We start from the raw sequence: 27,703 nt of genomic DNA, 5'->3' as shown, positions 1-27,703 counted from the left end.
CCGATGGGGGTTTCAATGTACTCCTCCTTAGGCCCCATACTCCCTAATATAATTCTACAACACACTGAAACACACTGTGCAGTCGCTTTGGTCGCGGGACTAAAGCGAATTGATGCTCGCGTTAGTCGCTTGAACGTCAGAAACACACATGCAAAAACGAGCATGGCGATCATACAGTGAACTCCTTATATATATATATCTGGAATGATAACGACAATACATTTTATAGATAAAAAGTTGAAGCCAAAGTCCTAGTCTCTTGCGCGGTTTGTACGTCAGTTCCAGTCCTTCAAAGTCGAATATTCACGCGGTTTGTACGTCAGTATCATTCCCCTGAGTGCCAAACATACACGGCCAACATAAATTTTGAATACAAATTGCAAAAGCATAAACATATAAACAACATCACGACAAACAACACACGAGGCCAACTCTTCGTAAAAGGTTATTTTTTACGGTTGAGACTTTACTACAGTGAGCTCGTTGTAACTTGTAACGAGGAAAAGCCAACTGAAAATTGACTAAAAAGACAATACATTGCTAAAAAGACAATACAATAGAAAATATGACGAGAAAATATTCAAGCATAAATTTTTCTTTCGTCGGAAGGTAAATTTTCAAACGGTGTCTGACAGTGTTTGTCTTTTTTTGTCATTTCAGTGGGTTTAAAGATCTTTTTTTCCGAAGAAAAAAGAAATCTTGAATATCCAGTTTCATAAAAAATATTGAGTCTATAACTCGCATTTTTACTTTTTACAGAGCGATTGTATTTTTAGTCGACTTTGATAGTGCTTGAAATACTAAATGGTTGTCATCTCGATATCAAAAATTGAATATCCTTAAAGACTTTGAATGTCATTTTTTTGACTCTGAAGATGACTACTGCTAAGGTTGTCGAAAAGTCAGTCAACAACAACAAAAAACAGTCCTTCTCAGGACTATACCAACCTGGACGATCTACATTTACAAACATGTAACGATACTCCCGGGTTCAAACCATTTACCTTAAAGACTTTGATATGTTTTAAAGGAAAACCGCAGCGTAAGAGCTGATCGATCAAGTTCACCTCATCTTGCTTCTCTATTTATCACTTTGATTCACTTTCCGTGAACCTTTTCATTCCAAAAATTTCGTTATTTTTACGCTCTGATCAAGATCCGAACTCTGCCATTACCAAGGGACAAATTATTAAAAAAAATTAAAATGAACACGCGAGAGAATAGAGCCTGACGTGTGATGGCGAATGATGACGACAAATATTTTTTTGGCTTCAATTTTTGGCTTCGGTTATCATTCCAGTTATTCAAATGTCGAGTTCACTGCGACCAAATTGCGACTATCAACATGGCGTCTAGTCATCAGGCTAAGTTACTAGCATCTGTTTGCATATTGCACGTGCTGGAAGAGGTTGAAAACGGGAAAAATAATAAAATGAAAAGATGATCGGCTCGTCAATAAACAGGCAAAGGAGCGTACAAGGAGATTTTCTGCACTTGGTTCAAGAACTAAGAACCGATGAGGAGCAGTTTAATCTGTATTTTCGCATGAGCCCTCAAATATTTGATGAGCTGCTGGCTTTGGTTGGTCCATCTCTTCGTAGGCAAGATACTCAAATGAGGCAAGCAGTTGGACATGCTGAAAGACTAGCAATCACATTAAGAAGATTGGCTACAGGTGATAGCCCACAGTCTATAGCATTTGCTTATCGTCGTGGCGCTAGCACAGTTCGTGAGTTTGTCTACAATACGTGTAATGCACTTTGGAGAGTTCTGGTCCCCACATACATGAAGGCTCCTTCGCAACCAATTGACTGGAGGAAAATATCTGAAGGGTAAAGTTAAAACATGAGTTACTTTATTGTAGACTTATGGTGCCACTGCATCATTGTTTGTTGTATGTTTTCAGATTTGCTTATACATGGAATTTTCCAAACTGCATTAGATCACTAGATGGGAAACATATCGCTGTTCAGGCTCCGAGAAACTCTGGATCTTTGTATTTCAATTATAAAAAACACTTGATGTTTGTATCAGGTATAATGGTATCCAAGTGGCGAATACTTGAAACAACCATTATAGCAGAACGAGAAAATGTGTCCAAAATTGTCAAGGCTACTTGCATTTTGCGCAATTTCCTCCGAACACGCCATGTTTCCTACAGTCCAGCTGGTTTCACTGATATTATGGATCCATCAGGAAATGTTCATGAAGGGTCTTGGACGCAAGAAACAACCCGTATGCTTGAACCATTAGCTCACAACAAACAAAGAAACTACAGTAGTGAAGCATCCAAAATCAGAGACGACTTTGCAATGTATTTTAATTCAGAAGTTGGTCAACTTTCATGGCAGCAGGAATATGTGGAAAGAACTTATTGATATAGTTTTATTTTACTTTTTTGTTGTAACATAGAGTAAAGCACAATTATTTTTCATTCCATTCAATGTCAAAAAGAACATCCTGGATTCTTTTTATAGCCAGTGCTTTAAGGTAATCAGAAGGAAGCTTTCTGATTTGTAATGCATGCTTCTGCCAAAATGGTTGGGGAAGATGCTGATTGTTGAGTAATTTTTCCAAACTGCTCAGCAACCGCAGCTGGTATTTTGTAGGACCATCATCTTGAACTCTCTTTCTCTTTTTTGTGTGATCGTGGAGGTGATGCCGATGGTGTTGCTGCTCTAGATGATGAAGCTGAGGTGGATGAAATAGGTGATGGTAATGATATGGGCTGGAATGAGATTAAGTGCGAAGTCGGATCGACTGCTTCAGAAAACTGCCTGCTCTCCAGATTATCTACTGTGAGTGTCAATGCACCAATGCTGTTTCTTTCATCTGTAACTTCATTGACTGATTCATCTTCAATCACAGTGACAGACATGTTAGTTGATGTTCTATATAAAGAATTAACACTCTTGAAACCCACGATCATTATGCTACTTTACACATTCAGCCCTATACAGTAACACAATAATAAAAGGAGACATAAATGTTAATATGTATGCCTTACCGTTGACGCTTTCTGTAATCGTCCAACCATTGTCATCAAACCCCAAAACTCCCATGATGGTGTGAATGAGGCTGGAGCTCCTGATTTTATGGCAGCATCGTTTTTCTTTTTGTATCTGACGTATACATCTCTAAGGCTTTTCATTTTGGCCTTGAGCTCCTCAACTGATAAAATTGATAAAACAATATGCTCAATATGTCAAACAATCCTAATTTCAACAGACAACATTTCTTATCACGGTATCACTGAAAATATCAAAGATAAATAAATTGCTCCTTACCTGTTCCTGTAAAGCCAAGAGCTCTCAGATCGTCTAGAATTTGATGCCACGCATTCACTCTCATCGGCTCATTTTAAAATTTTGTCTGCAAGATCAAATAATACAGGAAAAGTTGCGAAAATAATTTATTAGCGCTTCTTCTTAACCAGCCATCTTTGTTCACGTAAACTTCATAAATTGACATTTTCAGCTAGGAAACAATCAATCACATGAAAGCGACTGAGACGACCAAGGTCAAAAGTTCAACATGCTAAACTTCCAAAGCTGCTAGACTCGCGACTAAAATTACTAACTTAGTGACCGCGTAATTTTGTAGTTTTAGTCGCGCGACTAAAGCGACTGCACAGTGTTTTTCGGCCTTAACTGAATTTAAAAAATCTATCATTTCCGATTTAATTGATTCCGGCACAATAAAATAGAAGATATGTAGATGACACTCTGTTACTTTCCAACATCCCGGCTTTATTAAAACTATTTTAACAAATTTTATAAAACGTCATATTCTCTGTTGATACGGAGGGTACAGTTCATTTTCTAGACATTAAAATATCAGTTGATGGCAGAAAATTATTTATAATTGTCTTAAAAAAAATTCGTAAAGGTCTTATTAAACTAGGTCAATTTATTATTATTTTTGACAACGAAAACGTCGCTTTTTTCTCTTATAACAAAGAAAACATCTGCTCCCTCACTCGTTTCGATCTCGTATATCAAATTAATTGCCCAGGCTGTAACAAATTCTACATTCGTATAATAAAAAGTAATGCCCAACATAAAGTTTTAATTAAAGCCATAGAAATAGACCAGAAGTTGTAAAATGGAATTATTGTGACGTTTCGTCTTTACTCAAGACATCTTCAGACAAGTAATAATTAGTAGGATGTTAAGACAAGATATTATATTTACAAAAGGTGTTAAATCACTACTAAAAGAGGCGGTGTCAAATGGATTACATGATAAGGAAGTTAAAGTGCTTATCTCACAAATTTTTTTCGAATTTTCTGATTGAGGTAAAAAAATCATTGTAAAAGTTATTTTACAATTTTCTGATTGATGGCTTCGTTTATGAGATAAATGCGTTTCTTTTCTCAAATTTGGCAATAAGGGAGAAAAATTGCTGCGCGTTCAATTTGTTTGATGAGAGCCTGAATCGAGAAGTATGTGACGTAACATAAGGACAGGAAGTTTTGTGAAGTGTGATTTTTGCTATAATTTCTACTTTATCTACTTCGGCTCTGCATCAAAATGCCCGATAGATGTGCAGTTTTCGGCTGTTCAAACCGAGCAAATTCTGCGGAAAGAATTTCTCTTCACCGTATGCCATTTTACGGTGATGAGCGTCCTGAAGCGAAGCGAAGACGTAAAATCTGGGTGAATTTTGTTGCAAGAAAACGCGCTCGATGGACACCGACTAAGTATTCGGCTGTTTGTTATTGTGATGGCAAAGAAATTTGGGCAAAGTTCAAATCTTTCCTGAGTCACATAGTAGACAAGCACACCAATTTGGATGATCCACTGTTTTCAAGTTGTTTTCATGGCCCCGATATTAAACCAAGGGAATATTTAAAGAAGGAAAAATGAAGGTTTATGAAGGCATTATTTAAAGATAACTTCCTAACAGTTTATCATCATTCTTTGTTGTAATGTTTAAGGTTCAGTTGCTCATGAAAAGCTTTGTGCTAAATTGTTAAACCCACAGCTGATGAAGTCAATTCACCAGGCTTCACCAGTTGCTCAAACAATTTGTTTGGAAGGATTCCTTTCTGTCCTGAATCATTTTGCTCCAAAATGATTTATTATTCCTATGTTGGAATGTATTGCAGGTGGGGCGAAAATTTCCAATATGACAATGTTAGTTGTTTTGCAACTTCCACAAGTCTTTATTGTTTTAGACACATTTTGGCATCCATCCACTTCAACAACAACTTAAGGCGTGATGTAAAGATGAAGAATGATGGCACTTTCCAAATAAATGTGGTGTATCCAAAGTTTAAAAATGGTGAAGAAACTGTGAGGGATGTCAGAGTTAAGCCCAAATTTGGTAAGTTGTTGCTAAATGTGTTGCTTTGCATCATTTCATAGTATTGAATACGACAATAATTTCTTTTTAGAGTATGTGGATGAATTATTTGAGAGTGTGATGATGTCAATAAAAGACAAAGACGCATTATCAAATTCACAAAATCTTTTGAAAGAAATGTCCCCACCACCAATGAATGTCATGCTGCAAAAGCAACCCAGATCTAAGGTATTAAAACAGGTCCGTCGAAAATGCATTGTGGTCAATGATGTCCCCCTCAATTCCAGCCAAAATGTTTGACATGCAAGAAGCCAATGAAAGGTTACAAACATGGGGCAGATTGCCCAAAAAATAGGAAAACTTAATTTTCACATCACTCATTTATTTCATTTTCTTCGTACCCTCTAAATTCCAACTTTTTATCATTAAATTTTGATCTTATTGCATGGTATGCACATGCTGGTAATGGTTTCTTTCTTCTCCTAAGCATCCATAAATCATAGATGTGAATTCTCTGTATGCAACACATCGTAAAAACCTGAATATAAAGCCAAATCATTACTAATGTGTCATAACACTAAAATATACTTAAATACTGGGAAATAACATTATATGCTATCATACATGTTTTCAGATCCTGTTTTTCTGTATCGTCTTTGTTCTCTGGTTTTGTATTTCTAGCATCCATTTTTAGCGACCACTTTTCCAAACAAACTGGTCTGAAACCTGGGTGTAGAGTGACACAACATGGAATAGTTCACAGATCTGCCAGAACCGACTGGTGTGTTAAGCTTTCAGCTACAGACTTAAGTTTTTGGCAGCACCAGGCCTCTAGAGGATTCTGAAGAAGTGTAACTTGACAAAAACCACACTTGCACCTGATCAATAAAGAAAATCCCATTAAAAAATTGTAATCAGGCATCTTTTAACAATTTTTACCCAAAAGTAAATAAAAAGCGATGTTAATCTTGAATAGAAAATTGCACGTTTATGTCTATATTTCATAACTTGAAACCTGAATTGAAATACATTTCATAAGTTGAATTGTAATTAGAAATTTTATTACTCACCAAGAACTCAACTCAACTGTGTGATCAAGTCTTTTTTGTAGCATTTCAAGTTGCTTTTTATGTTCATTTGACTTTTCCACGTAGTCTTCATACCATGCTTGTTCGGCCATTGGTTCATCAGCGTATAGATAGGACTCGGACTCGCCGTGATTTTCATCTATTATATTATATTCCTGGTCATTAATGTTCCTTGTTTCATCTTCGATGACATAACCGGGAATATAATCATACTCCGAATCACATTGCGAACTATGAGAGCTTACCGAATCAGAATTCAACTCCGCCATCTAATCGTTGATAACAAGCGCTTGACTTGTTCCTTAAGTTACGTCACAGAGACTTGATCCAGGCCCTATGCCAATTATCAACTTTTACTGTCAAATTTCATATTTGATCAATAATAATTCGAAAACAATGCAGCGCATGAAAAATTGTAATATAAGTTTTAGATTACTTTAGAAGAAGCAATACGAAAATTCGAAAAAAAATTGTGAGATAAGCACTTTAATGGTGCTGTTACACGATGCGATTTTATTAAGCAACTTGAGATTTTTTGCATTTTATCACAAGTTGTTTAATCATTGGTGTCGTGTATCACCTTCAAGCAACTTGCGATTTTGAAATTTTTCATTTTTTAGTCGTAAATTGCTTAAAAAAATCGCATCGTGTAACAGCTCCTTAATAGTACATCCAGTTGTTCGTTGCCATGACCATGAACTTGGAGAGTACGCATGCTCAGATTAATTCTCAATTAAATTTGTGACAGAGCGAGCTCTGAATTTGGTGCTTGTAAATGCGCTAAGCAAATTTTAAATCATATATTTTTGACATACTTTTTGTCCTCTTAAGCTTGTTTTAACAAATGCATATCAAACTCATCAGCACTTTGTTATGGCACTCGTAATATCCGCGACAACGTTAGGAAGATTTTCATTTTTCTCTATAATTTTGTATCTGCATATTGCATGTCATATCCAAGCTTTCCTTTGATTAGACGGAAAATAGTTTTTATTCACTCTTACACCTTTTGCCTTTATAGTTAGTCGTTCTGTTTTTTTTGAAATAAGATTTACAAATGCCCCAACAGCATCTCCTAACCATTTTATTACCACTATTCTACATAAACAGTACTGCTGTCCGAATTGATTGTCCAAATTTTGTAGTTTGATCTCTTCTTTTTTTGACTTGTGTGTTTACGGTCGGAAAGATGGATTGTATTCAAGACAAAATCGTCGGTAAAATGATATTAAGACAAGAGTAACAATAAAACTACAGGAGCTGTCAGTGTCGGCCAAAAAATACCAAAACAGTTGTATATTTTAGTTTTGTTCATGTGGAAGTTAACATGCATGACAGTATAAGTCTGACGATAAGTTTCATATTCTTACCAACACAGTTGTATATTTTAGTTTTGTTCATGTGGAAGTTAACATGCATGACAGTATAGGTCTGACGATAAGTTTCATATTCTTCACAAAACTTTTTAACAAATTGCTGAATCTGAAATTTATAATTATCTTAAAAAAATGTTTGATGTGAGATGAAAACAATCAAAACATGTAATGATGATGAAACAATGACGTAAGCTTTGTGAGCACGTGCTTAACACTTACTCTTATAAGAGGGTCAAAAGTGCGTCATTTATATTCGCTGAATTTCAAAATCTTGCAAGATCATCCATGAGTAAAATCATGGCAAAAGCTTAAAATAATGTTGTAAGATCTTGACAAGATCTTGCTAAAAATCTTGCTTGATCTTGCAGGAGTAAAATCTTGTCAAGAGCATGAAAAGATCTTATAAATAGCGTTTAAGGATTACATTTGGTGTTATTAGTGCAAGTGTTTTTGGCTATTTAGTTCTTCGAATATCTGCGTTCATTATATGCTGTGGTGAGAATTCAGTAGAAAGAAGGTTCGATGTGGAGGCTGTCGAAAAATGGCAAAATCGTGAATGGAATGAGACAAGAAGATGAAGAAAGTTACCAACAAAGTGAAAGTTGTGTTGAAAAAACAAATAAAGTAAAGTGGATTCAGAAGATTTTCTCTTTAAAGTTAAACAAATAAAACTTTGAGAAGGAAAGACAAGGATTGTATAAACATACCTTGATTCTAGTACAGGGGTCTCCAAACTTTATAGCTAGAGGGCCACATGAACTTTCATCCAGCATGTTGAGGGCCGAAGAATATAAAAAATTTACACGTTATCCTTCAGCTTTTTAAATTTTGCAGTGTGCTTGAAACGGAAGTAGGAAGTTGGGAGAAAAATTGACGTAAGCCACTCTTGCTAGTTGGCTTGCGACATAACGTGAACTTTCTGCACGAAATTTATTTTGTTTAATAATATTATTATTTTTGCTGAAGTGCCTCTGCGGGCCGGATTGAGAAGCCCAACGGGCCGCATCTGGCCCGCGGGCCGTAGTTTGGAGACCCCTGTTCTAGTAGATTGATTGTTCACTAAAATTTTTTTGTTGAAATACAAAATCTAGCTATTCCAACAGTAACAGGAAGTTTTATAAAGTACCTTTCCACGTACTAAACTGACCCTAGCCTATTTCGTAATCATAACCTGGCCTGAATGTAGTTGCCAGTCTTTGTAGCAGTGTATTCTATGATTGTGCTAATGTCAGCGCTGTTTAATCTAGTCCATGCAATATTTTTACTAAAGATTTATATCAGAATCATTTTTTGGTGTATTACTTTATAAGATCATTGTCTCCACATAAATATTCATGAAAATTCAAATTTAAAGTTGTGTTTTGACTCATGCAACGGTGTAGTATAAAATGATTGAAATCCATTTGTGGTCCATGATTATTCTCATCAGGTAAGATGACAATTTGTGCTCGAGAATGTCGCGGTGAAAATTGATTAAAATTATACTCATCTACTGATGTATATGATGGATTCTCATACACATCAGGCATATTGGATAAGTTTGTTGATCCATGACTATCCCAATATGATGTAGAATATCCATCATTCATCTCTTCATTATCATCGTTTTTTATTAAAAAACAAAAAATTCTGACACCATCTGTCACCTACACCAGCAGAAGAAATCCAGCAGCAAATGCAACGATAGTGATTGGCTTTTCATACCAAATAGTTTCATGTAAGCAATACAATTATTTTAAAGTAAATAGTTTAAACCCGGGAGTATCGTTACATGTTTGTAAATGTAGATTGTCCAGGTTTGTATAGTCCTGAGAAGGACTGTTTTTGTTGTTGTTGAATGACGTTTCGACAACCTTAGCGGTAGTCTTTTGACTCTGAATTTTCTGTCGATGTAAAACACACGAATTTAAACATGTTAACGTTTCTTTAATTGACGTCATAACTAAAATTATTATTGTGATTGGCTCAATAGGAGCATGTCACCTTTCACAAAGACAACAAGTAATCCTTCAATGCGTATTTAAGGTCTGTTTCAAACATTGCATTTTACCTGTGCCCAATGCATTTAAGACAAAAGATAATAAGGAATTTTATCTCATTATCTTTTGTCTTAAATACATTCGGACAATGTAAAATGCAATGTTTGAAACAGGCCTTAAAAACGCATTGAAGGATTACTTGTTGTCTGTGAAACGTGGCATGTTCCTTAGGAGCCAATCACAATAATAGTTTTAGTTATGACGTCAATTAAAGAAACTTCAACATGCCTAAATTCGTGTGTTTTACTTCTAAAGAAAGGTAAATTCTGTCTTTTTACTGACGAATACTGAAGTATGAGTTACATGGAATAACCAACTGGTCTTTGTGTAGGCCTCGTAATCTGAAAGCTTTCACTTTAAAATGCTTTCATCATGATTATAAGTCTTTGATCCTAAGAAACTTGTTACAGCGTTCAAACTCAACTCACTAAAGCTATTCATGCAATGAAGGTGAATGTTCTACCGTTTGAATTGTCAACAGTTTGTTCGATCTCAATATAACAGTTTAAGAATTTTAAAACTCAAACTAACGTCATATGCAGAGTTATTCATCATAAAATCTCATAAATGTGTTTCATATTTTCTTATATTATAGATCCCACAATGGTGGAGTTTTGAAAGTTCCTTTACCACCTGTGTCATTCACTTAATTACTCTTACTAGTTCGTCATTACTCATGTGTCATGGTGATTCATGGCCAAGAATTTCATTTGTAGTTTGGATTCTATGCTAATGTCAGCTGTTTGTTCATATAATGATGATGGGCCCCATTGTTGTATGAACCCACCTAAAGGTGGTCAACTGATACTCACAGAAGATCAACTCTGCACTAAGCATTCTTTGAGTAATTATAAAACTAGGGTATTGAAGGGCGGTCCCTTTTCCTTCGCTTGAAGTTACCACAACAGTGCATTGTGATTAGTTGTCTATCGAAATGGCGATTCATCATATCAGTAGTTTCTTTATTGGTTGATGATGCTCCTTAGTTCGTGTATGGAATGGTATCGATATATTGAATGAACATCGCATAACGGCATATGTACGTATGAACATTTACATTGAAGTGATTGCACTATAAAAAATGGACTACATTCTACGAAGATGAAAAACAAGCGAGTGGAAAAACACGATCTATATCTTGTGGTTTGTAAGTTGAGTAGATATAAGTGTTAAAATTAACTTGTATGAGTAACTGCATGAGATAGTTAAAAAGGATCCTGATGGTCTATCTTTATAATTTGAAACTTAATCATGAAAAACACCCAACTTAAAAAAGTGTCACTAAAATTTGTCACTTTATGAGAGAAAATAGCTGGCTTTCACTCGCCCTTTTTAGTAATTTTATTGAACGTTTATTAAGAAAATTGCAATGATGAAAGTAGGGTTCATTGAATTACTAAAATAAAAATTTTACGATTAATTTCAACGATACAACGTAAAAACTTCGTGGTGAAAAAAAAGGAAGAGACTGACCAAGTCGCCTGGATCAGACTGACCAGGACAACCCTTGGAAATCAGGTATTAAAGCTTTGTTCTTTTCAATATAATTAATTTCTGTTTTTGTTCCTTTATTGTGCTGACATTTATAACGTGTTTTTTATAGAGTAGCTATGTCTGTAGGCCTTCTAACTGGACAATGAATGAACGACGAAGTCAGGCAGAAACACCAAGAAACAAGCGTCGTTATTATAAGATGCACACTTGCTAATTTATTCATCCATAATGTCTATCAGTATAATGCATTTTCAAATTCGACCGTTAAAAATTTCCGCATAACTAAATGTTCACAATTGTTAAATTTCTGACAAAACACACGAGTGAAAGCCAGCTATTAATTAATGAGGCAACATAGAAAATTTCAATGGAATAAAGTCTAGCAGACATCAAAATTGTTTTTATGCAAGTCAAAACATCTCTTTAGTCATTTCATTTTCAATTGTTATGGGCAGGTGAATGGTCATGTCCCTACGTACTGAATAATTTTAATACATGATTTATATATGGCTGATATTAGTTTTCGTTTTTCGTCTATGGATTACATTTTTTTGTTAAAACTCTGCGCTATTTCATTTTTTGTGCTCTACAGAAGTTTGCGCCTCTTATGTGCGAACAAAAAATATTTGCTGTGTCAATAGGGTAGTCAGCCCATATTTTTATTGCTCCGTAAATTTAAATTTTTTATACGTCTGTATAAGACGCACGATCTGACTACGCTGCATGTTAAAGTAGATCATCGGGATAATTGAAAACAACAAAAATATAAAACATCATAAAACACTACAAAAATTTGAGGTAATTCTTCTAAATTTTTATTTTTTCTTTTATTGGAGGGTTTTTTACCGGATCCGTCGGTTTTCCCTCCCATTTCGTTTTGGTTTGGAAAAAAAAACAGTGTCCACATTTGGGCCAAGTGAAGCCATTTGTCATAACAATATTTATCGTAGTTATCATAAATATTCACATTTCTTTTCATTTCTTGGCTTTTGGGTACATCTCCCAAAACACTGGGTTTATTAAATACAATGGCATACATTTAAAAAAATTGGCACGTAATTCATACATGTTGGTAGCCTGCAATTATTTAGCTACTGAATGAAATAGATTTAATCAACATAGTCAAAATATAATTATATATTTAGTATTATTTTACGTCAAACTTTTTCAAGATTTGAAAATGCCATTTAGTTTTATGATCAAGTAATTTTCTAACCCTGGAATCCAATGTTCTATAACAGGGGTCTCCAAACTACGGCCCGCGGGCCAGATGCGGCCCGTTGGGCCTCTCAATCCGGCCCGCAGAGACACTTAAGAAAAATTATAATATTATTAAACAAAACAAACTTTGTGTAGAAAGTTCACGTTATGACGCAAGCCAACTAGCAAGAGTGGCTTACGTCAATTTTTGTCCCAACTTCCTACTGAGACAGAGTCTGTTGACATGCCATATTACACTGCAGTAAGATGGCTAAGTTGTGGAAAAGTGCTTTCAAGGGTTTTTGAGCTAAGGAAGGAGCTATTTTCTTAACTAATGAAGCTTGTGTTATGTACTTCGTTTTATTAAATATTCGCTCTTTGACCAGCGGTATACGGTTCGCCGGCCCTCAACATGCTGGATGAAAGTTCATGTGGTCCTATGGCTGTAAAGTTTGGAGACCCCTGTTCTATATTGTAAAAATAGATTGGTCAAAATGACCAAAAAAAAATTGGTCATTTGAATGCACCTATGAAGAACAATTTTTATAGGTCAAAACAACCAATTCCTAAATTGGTCAAAAATACCATAAAAAAATTGGTTAAATTTACCAATTTATTTGACCAATTTTATTTGGTTGTTTTTACCATTAAATAAGCATTTTTTTCAGGTGCATATCCATGACCATTTGAGCAATATAGAGGATCTTTTTAACTAAGCTAAAGAAAATCAATCACACAATTATAACTAGCACATTTTTTTGCAAACACAGAATACTTAAAATCTCTACTACATGCCATTAATTAACACTACAAAAGTTTTCTACTTCATAGAAGAAATAAAATGATCGACAAAAGTTGGCAATTGAGCCTTACAATTGCATTTTGAATTAAAAGCAAATGTTCTAAAAGAATAAATACATTTTTGCAATGTCCATTAACGTCTTTAGGATACTCAGCATTAAAAGTATAAAAAGAACTAAGTAAAATAATAACTGCATTGACAATATTTTTCGTTTTCAGCTTTGCCACAATCATCCCCTCAGCCACCAACATTAACATTATTGAATGAATGTTTCTTAATGTTCCTGTTGATAGGAGTCTAGGAGACGAACTTTTGCTAATGATCTCTTGAACTTCCCCCAAGCTTTTACCCTTCAACAGAGATAAAATTATTTATCAATTTTTTCACACATTTATGCAGAAAATATTATTTGTGACAATATCAACTCTTACATCAACAATATCCCAAAATAGCTTTTTGTTCATATCTCGATGGGTGCATTGGTCATCTAACACATAATGCAAACATGCCATTATACACCAGTTCTTGGCCTCTAAATTAATCAACATAGCATAGAATGAATATATTACCATTATGACTCTCTAAAGCATTAACACTTCAGTATAAATAGGGATTTTAACTTATTGATTTTTACACCAACCTTTATTTATAGGTAGACACTTTAAAACAACGTTTTTGGGAAGTGCTGAATGTGAGAAATCATATCTGACAATTTTTTTTTTGATCACTCATTAATTATGCTAATTATCAAAGATGGCGACTAATTAATTAGCATAAAATGAGCCTCTTTTCAGACACGATTGCATCAAAACTACTAATCAGAAACTTATATATAATACATATTTACGAAGCTTATATCAAGAGCTAGTGCATGACACTTTTTGATTTTGTTAAAAAGCTATTTCAAAAGAAATAAGTGAGGAAAACTAGGTATTCAGGAAAATTTCATTCTTTGTTAGAGGCATGAACCTTAATTTTTCATTATTATTAAACATTATCAAATTTTTAAAAGTGTCATGCATTAGATTCAGTTATTAGCTATTACCACAAAAAATTCGAGCTTTCTACAACAAATATTGAAAAGTAATCGTGTCACAAAAATTTCCTTCTAAGAGGAAATAAGGAAAAGGAGAAATTAGCATTTAAAGTTTGATAATGATCTTACTGAGACTAGAAGGCACCAGCTTCATAAGTTTTTCCTTCATTCTGTTCACAACTATCTACAAAGTTCTTTCTCGTATGCCTGAGTGTTTTTCTTCTTTTTTTACCTTCTCTGTGCTCTTCTTGGAAGATAATTTGATACGATCGGTATCACAATGCAATGCACCATTTGTAGTAAACAAGCCAGGTATTATGTCTAAGTCACTAAATAATTTGAGGAATAATATATCTCCTTCATTGAATTTAAGCACTGCCAAGTAGCTTGAAAGTGCTACAGTTTCCTGTTCCACATATGTGGACTTTGGGCATCTTTCCCATATTAGCCCGTTCAGACACTCATTCACATTCTGTGTCAAACCATGTGTACACTTTTCCAACAAGCTTTTGTCACTTAAACTTTCATAAATGGGTTCAATGAGCTCAACAATACTTTTGGTATACCATTCTTATGATGGTATGTTGTAGGGTCTTTCTTGTATCCGCACAAACTGTCTTCAGTGTCGGGGCAAAGTTCATGTTGAGGGTTATCATCGCTTGATGCCACATGATAAAGGAATGCCTTGATTGCTTTTGCCATTTTATCTATGTCATGCAGGTTCTCTCTCACTGCCAATCCATAGTAATTTTGCAGAAGGTCAATTTTTGCATCAGTCAATCTGCCCTTTCCACTCACACCTTTACCATCCGCCAGTTTCGCTCCTCTATGTGAACTCTTCAACCTCTGAAGGCGACTCCCCACTCTCTTTTGCACATGTCCAATGCATTCCAGTTTTTTTGGAATGCAATCTTTTCCATATGGTTCTCTTTCAACTATAGCACTATGTTGATGAGTCACCATCGCCCAACATATTCTTATATCTCAACCCTCTGGTAGCCATGGACGGCTCAAAAATTCTGATAGCTCCACAAGTCTCCATGCTATTAGAACTTCCTTTATGGTTTATTTTGCAGATGTGGGAAGCCTTCCATTCATCGTATCTCACATCATGCACTTTCTTTTGCCACTTTAAGCACTGCTGGCATTTGTCTGAAAGAAGTTCTATATCCAGACATTTCTTTGTGTCCAGTGATATAGCAGTGACAACATCATTATGGGAGGTATGCCCTCTCTTTTGCCATGTCCCATCTAGTGAGATGCCACATTCTCCATTCTCATTGTCAAGTCGTTCTTTTATTTTCATTGCACAAGACAACATACTGTCATTGGCCAACTGTTTCACAACAGGCAATAGTTTCTTATTTTGAATATTGGTGAAGTTTTGGCGACTTAGAGGAGCTGGCATGTTCATCACCTTGTTGAATGTAAGCATGGCGGAATGTCCATGACCAATTTCACGAAATACCAACACTGCTCTTACATTTATTTCATGGGAGTGACCTTGCTTCTTCGATGTATCAAAGCAATATTTCCACTCACATTCATCACTAAGACATTCAAGGATTATGTAATGGGAATAGCCATTTTTCTTCCTCATGTCAAGATGAGAGTGTATATTACCACCACACTCGGGACAATAAAGCATCATAAACACTTCAAAAAGCACAGACAAGTCAATGAAAATTGTACCTTTATTGACGTTTTTCATTGGAGGTGGACATTGTCAAATTTTCTTCGTACTGCTGCCGATTTTCATCCCGGAAGGGCCAGGATTTTCATCACAGTATCGGCCATGTTTGGCCATCTTCTTGATTTTTGATGCCGGAGTTCTAACCGCTTTTCTCTTTTTATTCCGTATATTTCCCATAATTTTTAAAAGTAAGAATTACAAAAAAATACGAAAAATCAAACAAAACAAATATTTCAGGCGTAACTAAGTAAAACAAAGACTATTCTGACGATTCCAAGAGAGCACTTTCGAACTGCACGAGGCGAGCAAAGCGGTATGATTAGAAGTCTTCAAGTCGTTGCTATGCCGACTAAATCCTACCAATTACAATGAATCTTTCCATAAGAGCTGTGAATAACAGACACCAAAAGTACAGCTCAAAAACAGGTCTTTTTTGCTTTTTTCGGGGGTGAAATATGGTTAAAAGCACGTTGCTATGGCGTTGCTAAGGTTGAAAATTTAGCACATGGTCTCTTTGGTGGCTTTTTTTTGAAATTTTGCATTATTATATCGCAAAATAGACCCTATGTTCATCAAGTACATTAATCAAAGTAACATAAACTGCAAAAAAAAATTTTTCAAAAAATTTGAAAAAAAACGTGTTTGAAAGGGAGATGACCACCACAACCTCTGAATAACTAGATATTGCAAACTAAACTCATTAATATACTTTGATAGTTCCATACAAGTTTATTAATAAAAACTGTTCCAGTAAATAAATGACAGTCGAAAACTTGAAAATACAAATGTTTGAATATTGTCAATAATATATTTATACCTTTTATAAATATACAACTGCTGCTATTTGAACTTTGTTGAAAGAAATCTACAATACAACTGTTTCTAATTAGCGTTAGTATAAAGAAGACATACCTAAAATGAAAAGAGAAATTGATTTTCTACTTCATTGAAAATGAGCTACAAATTCCTTTCCTCTTCTTCTATCTCCTTGTACGTTTTCTCAAAGACAGAAATATTTTAGCTTTTACCAAATAAAAGATAAATAGAAGTCCAAATGCTTCAGTTTCAATATCTATAGTTTGTTTATAACCAAATGAAGATTAAGATTGTTGTCTATTATTGCAGTACATGTTCAGGTCCAACTGTTTTCGTTTCAATTTCTATCGCTTTATACTGAAAAACAACTGTCTTTTGTCCTTTTTTTCTTCCTTTATCTCGTTAAACGTTTCTCAAATACGGAAGAATTTTAGCTGTTGGCAAATAAAAGATAAATATAGGTCAAATTCTTCACTTTCAAGTTCTATCGTTATAAACTTTATTGTGTTGGTTTTTTGTGTTTTTCCTATCACAGAAAATTACAACGTGATTACTTTCACGTAATATTAAAATGGTCAGGTCCAAATGCTTTTGTTTGAATTTTCTTCGCTCGTCCAAAAAAATATTTTGCTTTTTGGTACTCTCCCATTTTAATGTAAACCAAACTCAGATTGCTGTACGTTATCGAAATTTTAACATGGTCAGGTCCAAATGTTTTTGTTTGAATTCTCATCGCACGTAGATGAAAATCTATTGCTTGTTCGTACTCTCCCATATCACTGTAAACCAAACCCAGATTGTTGTACGTTGTCGCAATATTAACATGGTCAGGTCCAAATGCTTTTGTTTTAATTTCCATCGCTCGTTCAAAAAAATCTTTTGCTTTTTCGTACTCTCCCATATTACTGTAAACCGAACCCAGATTGCTGTACGTTGTCACAATATTAACATGGTCAGGTCCAAATGTTTTTGTTTCAATTTCTTTCGCTCGTTCATAAAAATCTTTTGCTTTTTCGTACTCTTCCATATCTTTGTAAACCGAACCCAGATTGTTGTACGTTTTCGCAATATTAATATGGTCAGGCAATGTTTTCGTGTCAATTTCTATCGCTCGTTCAAAAAAATCTTTTGCTTTTTCGTACTCTCCCATATGAGAGTAAACCGAACCCAGATTGTTGTACGTTGTCGTAATATTAACATGGTCAGGTCCAAATGTTTTTGTTTCAATTTTCATCGCTCGTTCATAAAAATCTTTTGCTTTTTCGTACTCTCCCATATGATAGTAAATCGAACCCAGATTGTTGTACGTTGTCGTAATATTAACATGGTCATGTCCAAATGTTTCTGTTTGAATTTTCATCGCTCGTTCACAAAAATCTTTTGCTTTTCGTAGTCTCCCATATTATAGTAAACAAAACCCAGGATGTTATAACTTATTGCAATATTAACATGGTCAGGTGCAAATGCTTTTGTTTTAATTTCTATCACTCGTTCATAAAAATCTTTTGCTTTTTCGTACTCTCCCATATTACTGTAAACCGAACCTAGACTGACGTACGTTGACGCCATATTAACATGGTCAGGTCCAAATGTTTTGTTTCAATTTCTTTCGCTCGTTCATAAAAATCTTTTGCTTTTTCGTACTCTCCCATATTTTTGTAAACCGAACCCAGATTGTTGTACGTTTTCGCAATATTAACATGGTCAGGCCAAATGTTTTCGTGTCAATTTCTATCGCTCGTTCAAAAAAATCTTTTGCTTTTTCGTACTCTCCCATATTTTTGTAAACCAAACCCAGATTGTTGTACGTTGTCGTAATATTAACGTGGTCAGGTCCAAATGTTTCTGTTTGAATTTTCATCGCTTGTTCATGAAAATCTTTTGCTTTTTCGTACTCTCCCATATTATAGTAAACAAAACCCAGATTGTTATACCTTATCGCAATATTAACATGGTAAGGTCCAAATGCTTTCGTTTCAATTTCTATCACTCGTTCATAAAAATCTTTTGCTTTTTCGTACTCTCCCATATCTTTGTAAACTGAACCGAGATTGTTGTACGTTTTTGCAATTTTAACATGGTCAGGCCCAAATGCTTTCGTTTCAATTTCTATCGCTCGTTCATAAAAATCTTTTGCTTTTTCGTACTCTCCCATATTTTTGTAAACCAAACCCAGATTGTTGTACGTTGTCGCAATATTAACATTGTCAGGTCCAAATGTTTCTGTTTGAATTTTCATTGCTCGTTCATGAAAATCTTTTGCTTTTTCGTACTCTCCCATATCATTGTAAACCAAACCCAGATCGTTGTACGTTGCCGCAATTTTAACATGGTCAGGTCCAAATGCTTTTGTTTTAATTTCCATCGCTCGTTCAAAAAAATCTTTTGCTTTTTCGTACTCTCCCATATTACTGTAAACCAAACCCAGATTGCTGTACGTTGTCACAATATTAACATGGTCAGGTCCAAATGTTTTTGTTTCAATTTTCATCGCTCGTTCATAAAAATCTTTTGCTTTTTCGTACTCTCCCATCATACTGTAAACCGAACCCAGATTGTTGTACGTTGACGCTATATTAACATGGTCATGTCCAAATGTTTTTGTTTCAAGTTTCATCGCTCGTTCATAAAAATCTTTTGCATTTTCGTACTCTCCCATTTTACTGTAAACCGAACCCATAGTGTTGTACGTTTTCGCAATAATAACATGGTCAGGTCCAAATGTTTTTGTTTTAATTTCTATCGCTCTTTCACAAAAACTTTGTGCTTTTTCGTACTCCCCCATATCATTGTAAACCGAACCGAGACTTCTGTACATTGGCGCAATATTAACATGGTCAGGTCCAAATGTTTTCATTTGCATTTTCATCGCTTGTTCATAAAAATCTTTTGCTTTCTCGAACTCTCCCATATTATTGTAAACTGAACCCAGATTGTTGTACAATGGCGCAATATCAACATGGTCAGGTCCAAATGCTTTTGTTTGAATTTCTATCGCTCGCTCATAAAAATCTTTTGCTTTTTCGTACTCTCCCATATCATCGTAAACTGAACCCAGATTGTTGTACGTTTGCCTAAAATTAACATGGTCTGGTCCAAATGCTTTTGTTTGAATTTCTTTCGCTCGTTCATAAAAATCTTTTGGTTTTTCGTACTCTCCTATATTATTGTAAACCGAACCCAGATTGTTGTACGTTGTCGCAATATTAACATGGTCAGGTCCAAATGCTTTTGTTAGAATTTCTATCGCTCGTTCATAAAAATCTTTTGCTTTTTCGTACTCTCCTATATTATTGTAAACCAAACCCAGATTGTTGTACGTTCTCGCAATATTAACATAGTCAGGTCCAAATGCTTTCGTTTGAATTTCTATCACTCGTTCATAACAATCTTTTGCTTTTTCGTACTCTCCCATATTATTGTAAACCGAACCCAAATTGTCGTACGTTGTCGCTGTATTAACATGGTCAGGTCCAAATGCTTTCGTTTGAATTTTCATCGCTCGTTCATTAAAATCTTTTGCTTTCGTACTCTCCCATATCTCTGCAAACAAAACCCAGATTGTTGTACGTTGTCGCAATATTAACATGGTCAGGTCCAAATGTTTTGTTTGAATTTTCATCGCTCGTTCATAAAATCTTTTGCTTTTTCGTACTCTCCCATATTATTGTAAACTGAACCTAGATTGTTGTACGTTGACGCAATATTAACATGGTCAGGTCCAAATGTTTTGTTCCAATTTCTTTCGTTCGTTCATAAAATCTTTTGCTTTTTCGTACTTTCCCATATCTTTGTAAACCGTACCCAGATTGTTGTACGTTTCGCAATATTAACATGGTCAGGCCCAAATGTTTTCGTGTCAATTTCTATCGCTCGTTCAAAAAAATCTTTTGCTTTTTCGTACTCTCCCATATGATAGTAAACCGAACCCAGATTGCTGTACGTTGTCGTAATATTAACATGGTCAGGTCCAAATGTTTCTGTTTGAATTTTCATCGCTTGTTCATGAAAATCTTTTGCTTTTTCGTACTCTCCCATCATACTGTAAACCGAACCCAGATTGTTATACCTTATCGCAATATTGACATGGTCAGGTCCAAATGCTTTCGTTTCAATTTCTATCGCTCGTTCATAAAAATCTTTTGCTTTTTCGTAATCTCCCATTTCACTGAAAACCAAACCCAGATTGTTGTACGTTGTCGCAATATCAACATGTTCAGGCCCAAATAATCTTGCTTGAATTCCCATTGCTCGCTGGAGAATATCTTTAGCATTTTCATATTCTCCATTCTTCCAAAGCAATACACCCAGCTTGTTGTACGAATATGAAACATCAATATGATCAACACCTAACACTTTAGTTTGAATTTCTGTTATTTCATAAAGTACTTTAGTTGCAAGTTTATAGTTGCAAAATCTTTCCAAAACATCTGCAAAATATTTGGCAAATTTCCAATTTATTTGATTAAGTTTTTTTTCTCTAATGAAAAAAAAGAATGATTTCACATCGATCAACTTATTTAGGAAATGTTGAAATGATGAATTTGTTATGAATTTAATTAGATGTGGCATTATTTTGATTTCATCTTGTCTGTCTTTAAAATGATTTAGTGCCCAAGCAACTAGACAGGCAAGATTAGCTGCAGACTTTTTAGAATTATTTTCGTTTTGTTTACAGCTAAAGGTCTGCGATGAATAATTTATGATGGCTTCGTGTACAACGCTGTGCAGGCGGATGTCGTTGCTTTCCGTTTGAAGAAATAAAGAACAATGCTTTAATTGAAGACAGACATCTTCTGCAGATATTTTTGGATCAATGCTTTTAATAAATGGTATTATAACATCTTGTGGTAAAGGATCGAAAGATATTATCGAGAAAAATTGAAAAACATGTTTCAACAAGATGGATTCTTCAGCATTTTTTTCTACTGCTAACTTAACAGTTTTCATTCCTAAGTAAGCTGAGTTTATTCTTTGAAAATTGCCATCCATGTTCTCTCGCTCTCCTTCATTCAACTTATCAAAATATTTCTCCCACGTGAATGTGGGATTTACGCTTTTTACTCTACCTACGTAGAAAGCAGCATTTGACAGGAACAACGGTTGACGATCTAATTTGTCTGATAAATCCTTTAAAAATTTTTCATCTTTATTATGAATATCAGAAAAGACAGATAGAAGTTCTCGACATTCTTCATTGTTCATACCATGACTAACTGAAATGTGTTTATTTAGGTTTCCATCTGGTGGTATAGCATCTGTATTTTGGACAGTTACTATAATTTGTCCATTTTTCCAATTATGATCACCAACTTGAGGTAATAATGGATAAATTTTATGAAGTTCAACCACGTTATCTACGACAATCCACCATGTTTGCCATGATTTCAGTTGTTGTGTCAGCAATAATTGAAAATCTTTAATTTTGTCTTCGCTGCTTTTTGCTTCTTTTGAGATATTTTCAATGACAGTTTTATTATTGTTTAATCGTTTAGAAAAGTCTACATAAGTTTTGAAAAGGGAGTCGCTATCTTTTCCTTCTAGTGTCATTACAAATGTTGTATTTTTTTTCCAGTCAACCGACATCAACATTTCTTCACAAACTTGTCTAGCCAATTCAGATTTACCACTACCAGGATTACCAGAAATATAGTAATATGTTAGTTCATTATTGTTAGTACTGCGCAAGTTGTTGAGATCTGCTGTGATTTGATTAAGTAACTCTGTACGTTTAACCACATCGTGATTTGCTTTGCAAGGAAGTACTTGAAAAGAATTAAATTTGTTTCGTTCACTTTTTATTTCATTAAGTTCAGTGAATGAAAATGCTAGATCTTTAAATGACTTTTCAATATCACTAAGCATTGTTTGAAATACGTCATTAGCAACGTTTCCTTTATTTTCATGGATGAAGTTGTTTCTGATAACACGAAGTTTATCCACAGCAGCCTTAGATTTTGGGTCAAGTTTTGTTCCAACTGAGTTGGAAAACAATATTGCTGCAAACAGTGTTGTACAATCCCACTTACTGGTGTCGCCATCTTGAAATTTTGACAGAATATGTTTGTCAGGAGGTTTCTTTTTTGTTTTTTCAATATTGAACAACTTCATACCACTGACGTTTGTATTTTCCCATTCTCCGAGAGATTCTTTGTAATGATGGTTCCATTCTTGGATAAAAAAATCAACAAGCTTCTTTTCAACATCTGTAAGTATTTCTTGCAGGTAGGAGTTATTAATTTTTTCTCTTGACTGCATCTAAGGGTCATAAAATTATTAATATCAAAATAAATTGGTTCTTTAATTAGAGTTTATAGACAACTAAAGTTGTTGAAGATCAAACATAGCTACGTAATGTTACAGTTTTATTTGTATGTAAATGAATATCGAGGATGGCAGCTGACAACAACACAATTAAACATTTTAGTTTTCCTGCATTTAGGCATTTGGCTACATTTTGGTAGTGGCGTCGCCAGGATTTTGTGAGTGGGGAGGAGGGTAGAAAATTTGTACCACGTCAGTCCGTTGTTAGTAAAATCGCCCTAAACATTGCTTCTACACTTGAAATTTTTGAAATATTTATCACAACATGAATAGTTTCAATTTTTTAACTTCTCAGTTAAACCTTGGCGGGTTTGTACATTCTTCGTGTTATGACGTTATGTAGATTGATTATTGATTTTAATGAAATGTTTTCATATTATAATACTTCCAGAATTGCAATATTTTCATGAACCTTACTCTTAGTCATTGCTATATTTGTATTTTTGTGCTTCAAAACTGGCTGACGCTTTTGCAGAGTTGGTCCAATGTCTGGACAACAGAAGTTTGTCTCTTGTCATTCGGGAGGCGAAAGACAATGAACGGAGAGCTTTAGAAATTTTCAGACATCACTATGAAGGCAGAGGAAAACCTCGCGTTATCACTCTTTCCATGGAGCTCACTTCGCTGTACAAAAGTGACGACGAGACTGTCACAGATTATATATTAAAAGCGGAATGATCGGCAACAGCTTTAAGAGAAGCCAAGGAGATAATAGGTGATGCACTACTCATTGCAATGGTTTTAAAGGGTCTGCCAAGCACATACGATGCCTTTGCTACCGTAACAGTTCAAAGGGAAAGACAAATGACATTTACGGAATTTAAAAACTCGTTACGAAGTCATGAAGAAAATGTCAAACCGTTAGGTGATAACGTTATGTACGTGAAACCAAAATTTGACGGAAATTATTTCAAATGTGCATGGAAGAAAGGGACACAAAAGCTCACAATGACGAGTGAAAGGGAACAAATGGTGCTCCATATGCAAGACCAAGACCCACGACACGAAAGATTGCCGAAAGACGAAAGAAACGTCCAAGTCAGCTAAAAGGGCAGCGCTGTGACAGTGAACGGCAACACTTCTTTTTATTCGTGTCAAAGGATGGAGAAGAGAACGCTTAAACGGACGTGAAGGATAAAGATCAAGCGAATTTAACACGACTGGTGGACACAGGAGCTGCAAGTCACATTATTAATGATAAGTGAAAATTTATAGATTTTGATAGTAAATTTGATAGTAAAGCGCATGTTATTGAATTAGCAGATGGCAGTAAGGCCAACGTAGTAGTCGGTAAAGGTACAGCTAAAGTCAAATTAGTTGACTTGCATGGAAATGCGCAGGATGTCTTATTAAGTAATGCCTTTTATGTCCCATCTTACGATCAAAATATATTCTCGGTAAATGCTGCTGTATAAAAGGAGGCAAAAGTCAAATTAGATAAACACAATATGCATGTACAGTGCCCTGATGGCTCAATGTTTGGAATAAGACAAAAAGGCAAACTTTACTAAAGAAATAGCATATTATCTTGGAATAAAAATGCATGTTCCCTTTACGAGTGGCACAATGTTCTAGGTCACTGCAACTACAAGGATGTTAGGAAACTAGAAAAGGTGGTTAAGGGGATGAAAATCACAGACTTGAGGGAAGTTGAGTGTGAGGTTTGTACGCAATGTAAAATGTGTCAAACGAAAAGTAAGCTGGAAGATAAAAAGGCGAGGGTCCTCTTGAGTTTATTCACACCGATCTTGCAGGTCCCATTGATCCGGAAGGAAGAGAAGGGTTTAGATATGCATTGTCGTTTGTGGATGATTTTTCAGGATTGAATATGGTCTATTTTCTGAAGCATAAAAGCGATATACCACAAGCATTAAAACAGTTTTTAGCAGATGTTGCACCTTACGGAAATGTGAAGCGCATAAGAATTGATAACGACACTTAATTTAAAACAAGAAATTCAAATCGATTCTTAGGGAAAACAAAACTAGGCATGATAGATGATGAAAAACTTGCACCTCAGATAGCAAAATTGCATGAAAGAATCCCCAAAACAACTAAAGAAGACATTAGTGCTCCAGAGACATCTAGAGAATCAAGATACCCCACTAGGATAAGAAGTAAGCCTAAATATCTTGACAAGTATGTGACAGAAGAAGTTTCAGGGGAGGTTACTGTCTCATATACCGTAGATTATTGCTATAGAGTATCCAACGTCCCAACGATCTATTCCCAAGCAATAAGCTCCAATGAAAGAGTAAAATGGCAAAAGCCATGAATGACGAAATGAAAGCGTTAATTGAACATGATACGTTTGAACTTGTTCCACCCCAACCAAACAGAGACATAGTGGATGAAAATGGGTATACACCGTAAAAGTAGGGCAGCATTTCGTAAAATAGTAGCGAGAGACTTGCCGAGCGGAAATCGAATTTTCCATAATTTCGTAAAAGCACTATTGCCAATACACATTTAATATAAAAGCCAATTTTTGAAATTAGACATGTTTCGACATCTTATGATGCCATCTTCAGTATGAGTAAAATAATAAGTGATACAAGGTTTATGTAAAAGTAATATGATACATAAATTACAACAATAAAAGGAAATAAGATAAATTAATGGGGAGCGTACGAACGTATTATAAACTAAATAATGTATTGAATTTAAAAACTTGAACATTGAGGTCAGGGTTAGTTTTGTTAAAGTGGAGTGCTTCTTTGAGTTTAAGGGTGAATGAGGTGTCGGCAGTCTCGACGATTTTCAAGCAAGAGGGTGAATAGTGGTTTCACACCCCTTTCATACAAAACCGGACTTATACGCACACTAATCGACAGAGCATACAAACTTAACAGTACAAACAATGGTTTTCAACGAGACATAAAAACATCACATCCACTCTTTTACCAAACTCTTTCCCACTTCACTTTATTAACAGAACCGTAAAACGATATCTCGACAACAAACAAAGCAACGTATAATATAAAACAAATTCCGAAGAAACAAGACATCTTGAGATTGCAAAATATGAATCAAAACAAGACGAGAAGTAAACTGTAAATTTTCGACTTTATTTCAAAGTCATCCTCAGACAGAATGATATTTAAAACCAAACATACACATATATATTTAGAACGCATGAAATAAGTAAACGGAAATAATCAATAGAAATTAAATAGTGTGATATTTACAATGAGTTGGAAGAGGTGTAGTATTACAAAAGATGAATTGAAACTGCTGACCCGACTGGTAGAATGAGTGTGTTATAAATTAAGAAAAGAGTTGTAATTCTTTACTAGCCTTAAGTCCCGTTTTTAGAAAAGGTTTGTTATGTTTAATGAGTAGTGCTTCAAGAAAAGCAAGAATGTGGTAGTTGTTAGATTTGGTTGAGTGAAGTATTTTATAGTTGTTGAATACAAGGTTTTCTATAGGAGAGGGTTCTGGGAGGGAGGGAGATCATTGAGTTGTGAGAACTGGTTTTGTAGAGTCGCCAGGAATTGAGCGTTTTCGCACTCAGAGAAATGCTGGCCAACTGCACTAGAAGAGAGTCTGGTTGCATGTTCTCTGAGCCGTACAGACAGGCATCTTTGTGTCATGCTGATGTACGTTTTACCACAGCCAGAGCAAGTTATTTCATATATAAGATTACTGAGAGAAAGTGAAGGAAGTTTGTCCTTGTTAGAGACAAAATAGGACAGTTTTAGTGTCATAAATAGTAATAAATTTCACCGGTTGAGAAAGAAAGCAAGAAACAAAAGCAACAACCTCAAACTAAACACCAAAACTACTGACACGACGATCACAACCAACACAAATGAAAATTCCAAAATAACAACTCTATACTTCAAACTACCACACATCGGACATTACTCGACACACACAGCGCAGACTTACAAACATTATGAAACGCTTCTGTACAGATATTGACATTCGACTGATTTTCATATCATTCAAAATCAAAAACCTTTTCTCATTAAAAGACCCAATCCCTGATTCAATTAAATCTATGGTGGTATATGACTTCAATTGCGCGGGATGTAATTCCCGATAAATTGGCGAAACTTCACGCCATTTACCCACCAGAATCAGGAACATGCCACAACAGACAAAACTCTCATATCTACCGACACCTTCTTAAATCTCACTCATGTAAAACCAATTATTCACCCTCTTGCTTCAAAATCATCGACACTGCCGACACCTCATTCACCCTTAAAATCAAAGAAGCACTCCACATTAACAAACTCCACAAAAATAACCCTTTAATGTTCAAGTTTTAAATTCAATATAATATTTATTTTATAATACGTTCGGACGCTCCCCATTAATTTATCTTATTTCCTTTTATTGTTGTAATTTATGTATCATATTACTTTTATATAAACCCTGTATCACTTATTATTTAACTCATACTGAAGATGGCATCATGAGATGTTGAAACATGTCTATTTTCAAAAAAGTTGTCGTTTATATTAAGGCCCTGTCTACACGTATCCGGATAAATTTGAAAACGCAAAACTTTTTTTATGGA

At 34.9% G+C, this 27,703-nt stretch overlaps 3 protein-coding genes and 1 long non-coding RNA gene across 4 annotated transcripts; 1 reads left to right on the top strand and 3 right to left on the bottom strand.

Annotated features, from left to right (window-relative positions):
- The first annotated feature begins 4,930 nt into the window (after positions 1 to 4,930).
- LOC124457313 lies at positions 4,931 to 5,607 on the top strand. The gene is made up of 3 exons (XM_047007589.1): positions 4,931 to 5,110; positions 5,180 to 5,328; positions 5,399 to 5,607. The coding sequence occupies exons 1-3, from the start codon at positions 5,076 to 5,078 to the stop codon at positions 5,605 to 5,607; spliced, it is 393 nt and encodes a 130-aa protein (XP_046863545.1). The 5' UTR covers positions 4,931 to 5,075.
- Positions 5,608 to 6,006: 399 nt separating this feature from the next.
- On the bottom strand, positions 6,007 to 6,799 carry LOC124457645. Its single transcript, XM_047007864.1, has 2 exons — positions 6,378 to 6,799; positions 6,007 to 6,185 (listed from the first exon to the last, which is right to left on the bottom strand). The coding sequence occupies exons 1-2, from the start codon at positions 6,662 to 6,664 to the stop codon at positions 6,065 to 6,067; spliced, it is 408 nt and encodes a 135-aa protein (XP_046863820.1). The 5' UTR covers positions 6,665 to 6,799; the 3' UTR covers positions 6,007 to 6,064.
- Positions 6,800 to 13,243: 6,444 nt separating this feature from the next.
- On the bottom strand, positions 13,244 to 13,815 carry LOC124457965. The gene is made up of 2 exons (XR_006952917.1): positions 13,738 to 13,815; positions 13,244 to 13,656 (listed from the first exon to the last, which is right to left on the bottom strand). It is a non-coding gene; the product is annotated as an uncharacterized LOC124457965 (long non-coding RNA).
- A 2,926-nt stretch (positions 13,816 to 16,741) lies between these two features.
- LOC124458288 (kinesin light chain-like) lies at positions 16,742 to 18,460 on the bottom strand. The gene is made up of 2 exons (XM_047008333.1): positions 18,248 to 18,460; positions 16,742 to 17,873 (listed from the first exon to the last, which is right to left on the bottom strand). The coding sequence occupies exons 1-2, from the start codon at positions 18,418 to 18,420 to the stop codon at positions 17,408 to 17,410; spliced, it is 639 nt and encodes a 212-aa protein (XP_046864289.1). The 5' UTR covers positions 18,421 to 18,460; the 3' UTR covers positions 16,742 to 17,407.
- Positions 18,461 to 27,703: the final 9,243 nt, after the last annotated feature.

Source organism: Xenia sp. Carnegie-2017, unplaced genomic scaffold, assembly GCF_021976095.1.
Source record: "Xenia sp. Carnegie-2017 unplaced genomic scaffold, XeniaSp_v1 HiC_scaffold_6, whole genome shotgun sequence".
NCBI lineage: Eukaryota > Metazoa > Cnidaria > Anthozoa > Malacalcyonacea > Xeniidae > Xenia > Xenia sp. Carnegie-2017.
This window is presented reverse-complemented; position numbering and strand designations above follow the sequence as displayed.

Excerpts from the sequence above, each read along its gene's own strand:
- LOC124457313 (XM_047007589.1), top strand. The coding sequence starts at position 5,076 with ATGATTTATTATTCCTATGTTGGAATGTATTGCAG. Across the intron at positions 5,111-5,179 it reads TATGTTGGAATGTATTGCAG|ACACATTTTGGCATCCATCC; the intron begins GTGGGGCGAAAA and ends TTATTGTTTTAG. Across the intron at positions 5,329-5,398 it reads CAGAGTTAAGCCCAAATTTG|AGTATGTGGATGAATTATTT; the intron begins GTAAGTTGTTGC and ends ATTTCTTTTTAG.
- LOC124457645 (XM_047007864.1), bottom strand. The coding sequence starts at position 6,664 with ATGGCGGAGTTGAATTCTGATTCGGTAAGCTCTCATAGTTCGCAATGT. Across the intron at positions 6,186-6,377 it reads ACAGTTGAGTTGAGTTCTTG|GTGCAAGTGTGGTTTTTGTC; the intron begins GTGAGTAATAAA and ends TTTATTGATCAG.
- LOC124458288 (XM_047008333.1), bottom strand. The coding sequence starts at position 18,420 with ATGGCGTCAACGTACGTCAGTCTAGGTTCGGTTTACAGTAATATGGGA. Across the intron at positions 17,874-18,247 it reads TTTGTTTACTATAATATGGG|AGAGTACGAAAAAGCAAAAG; the intron begins AGACTACGAAAA and ends CAAAGATATGGA.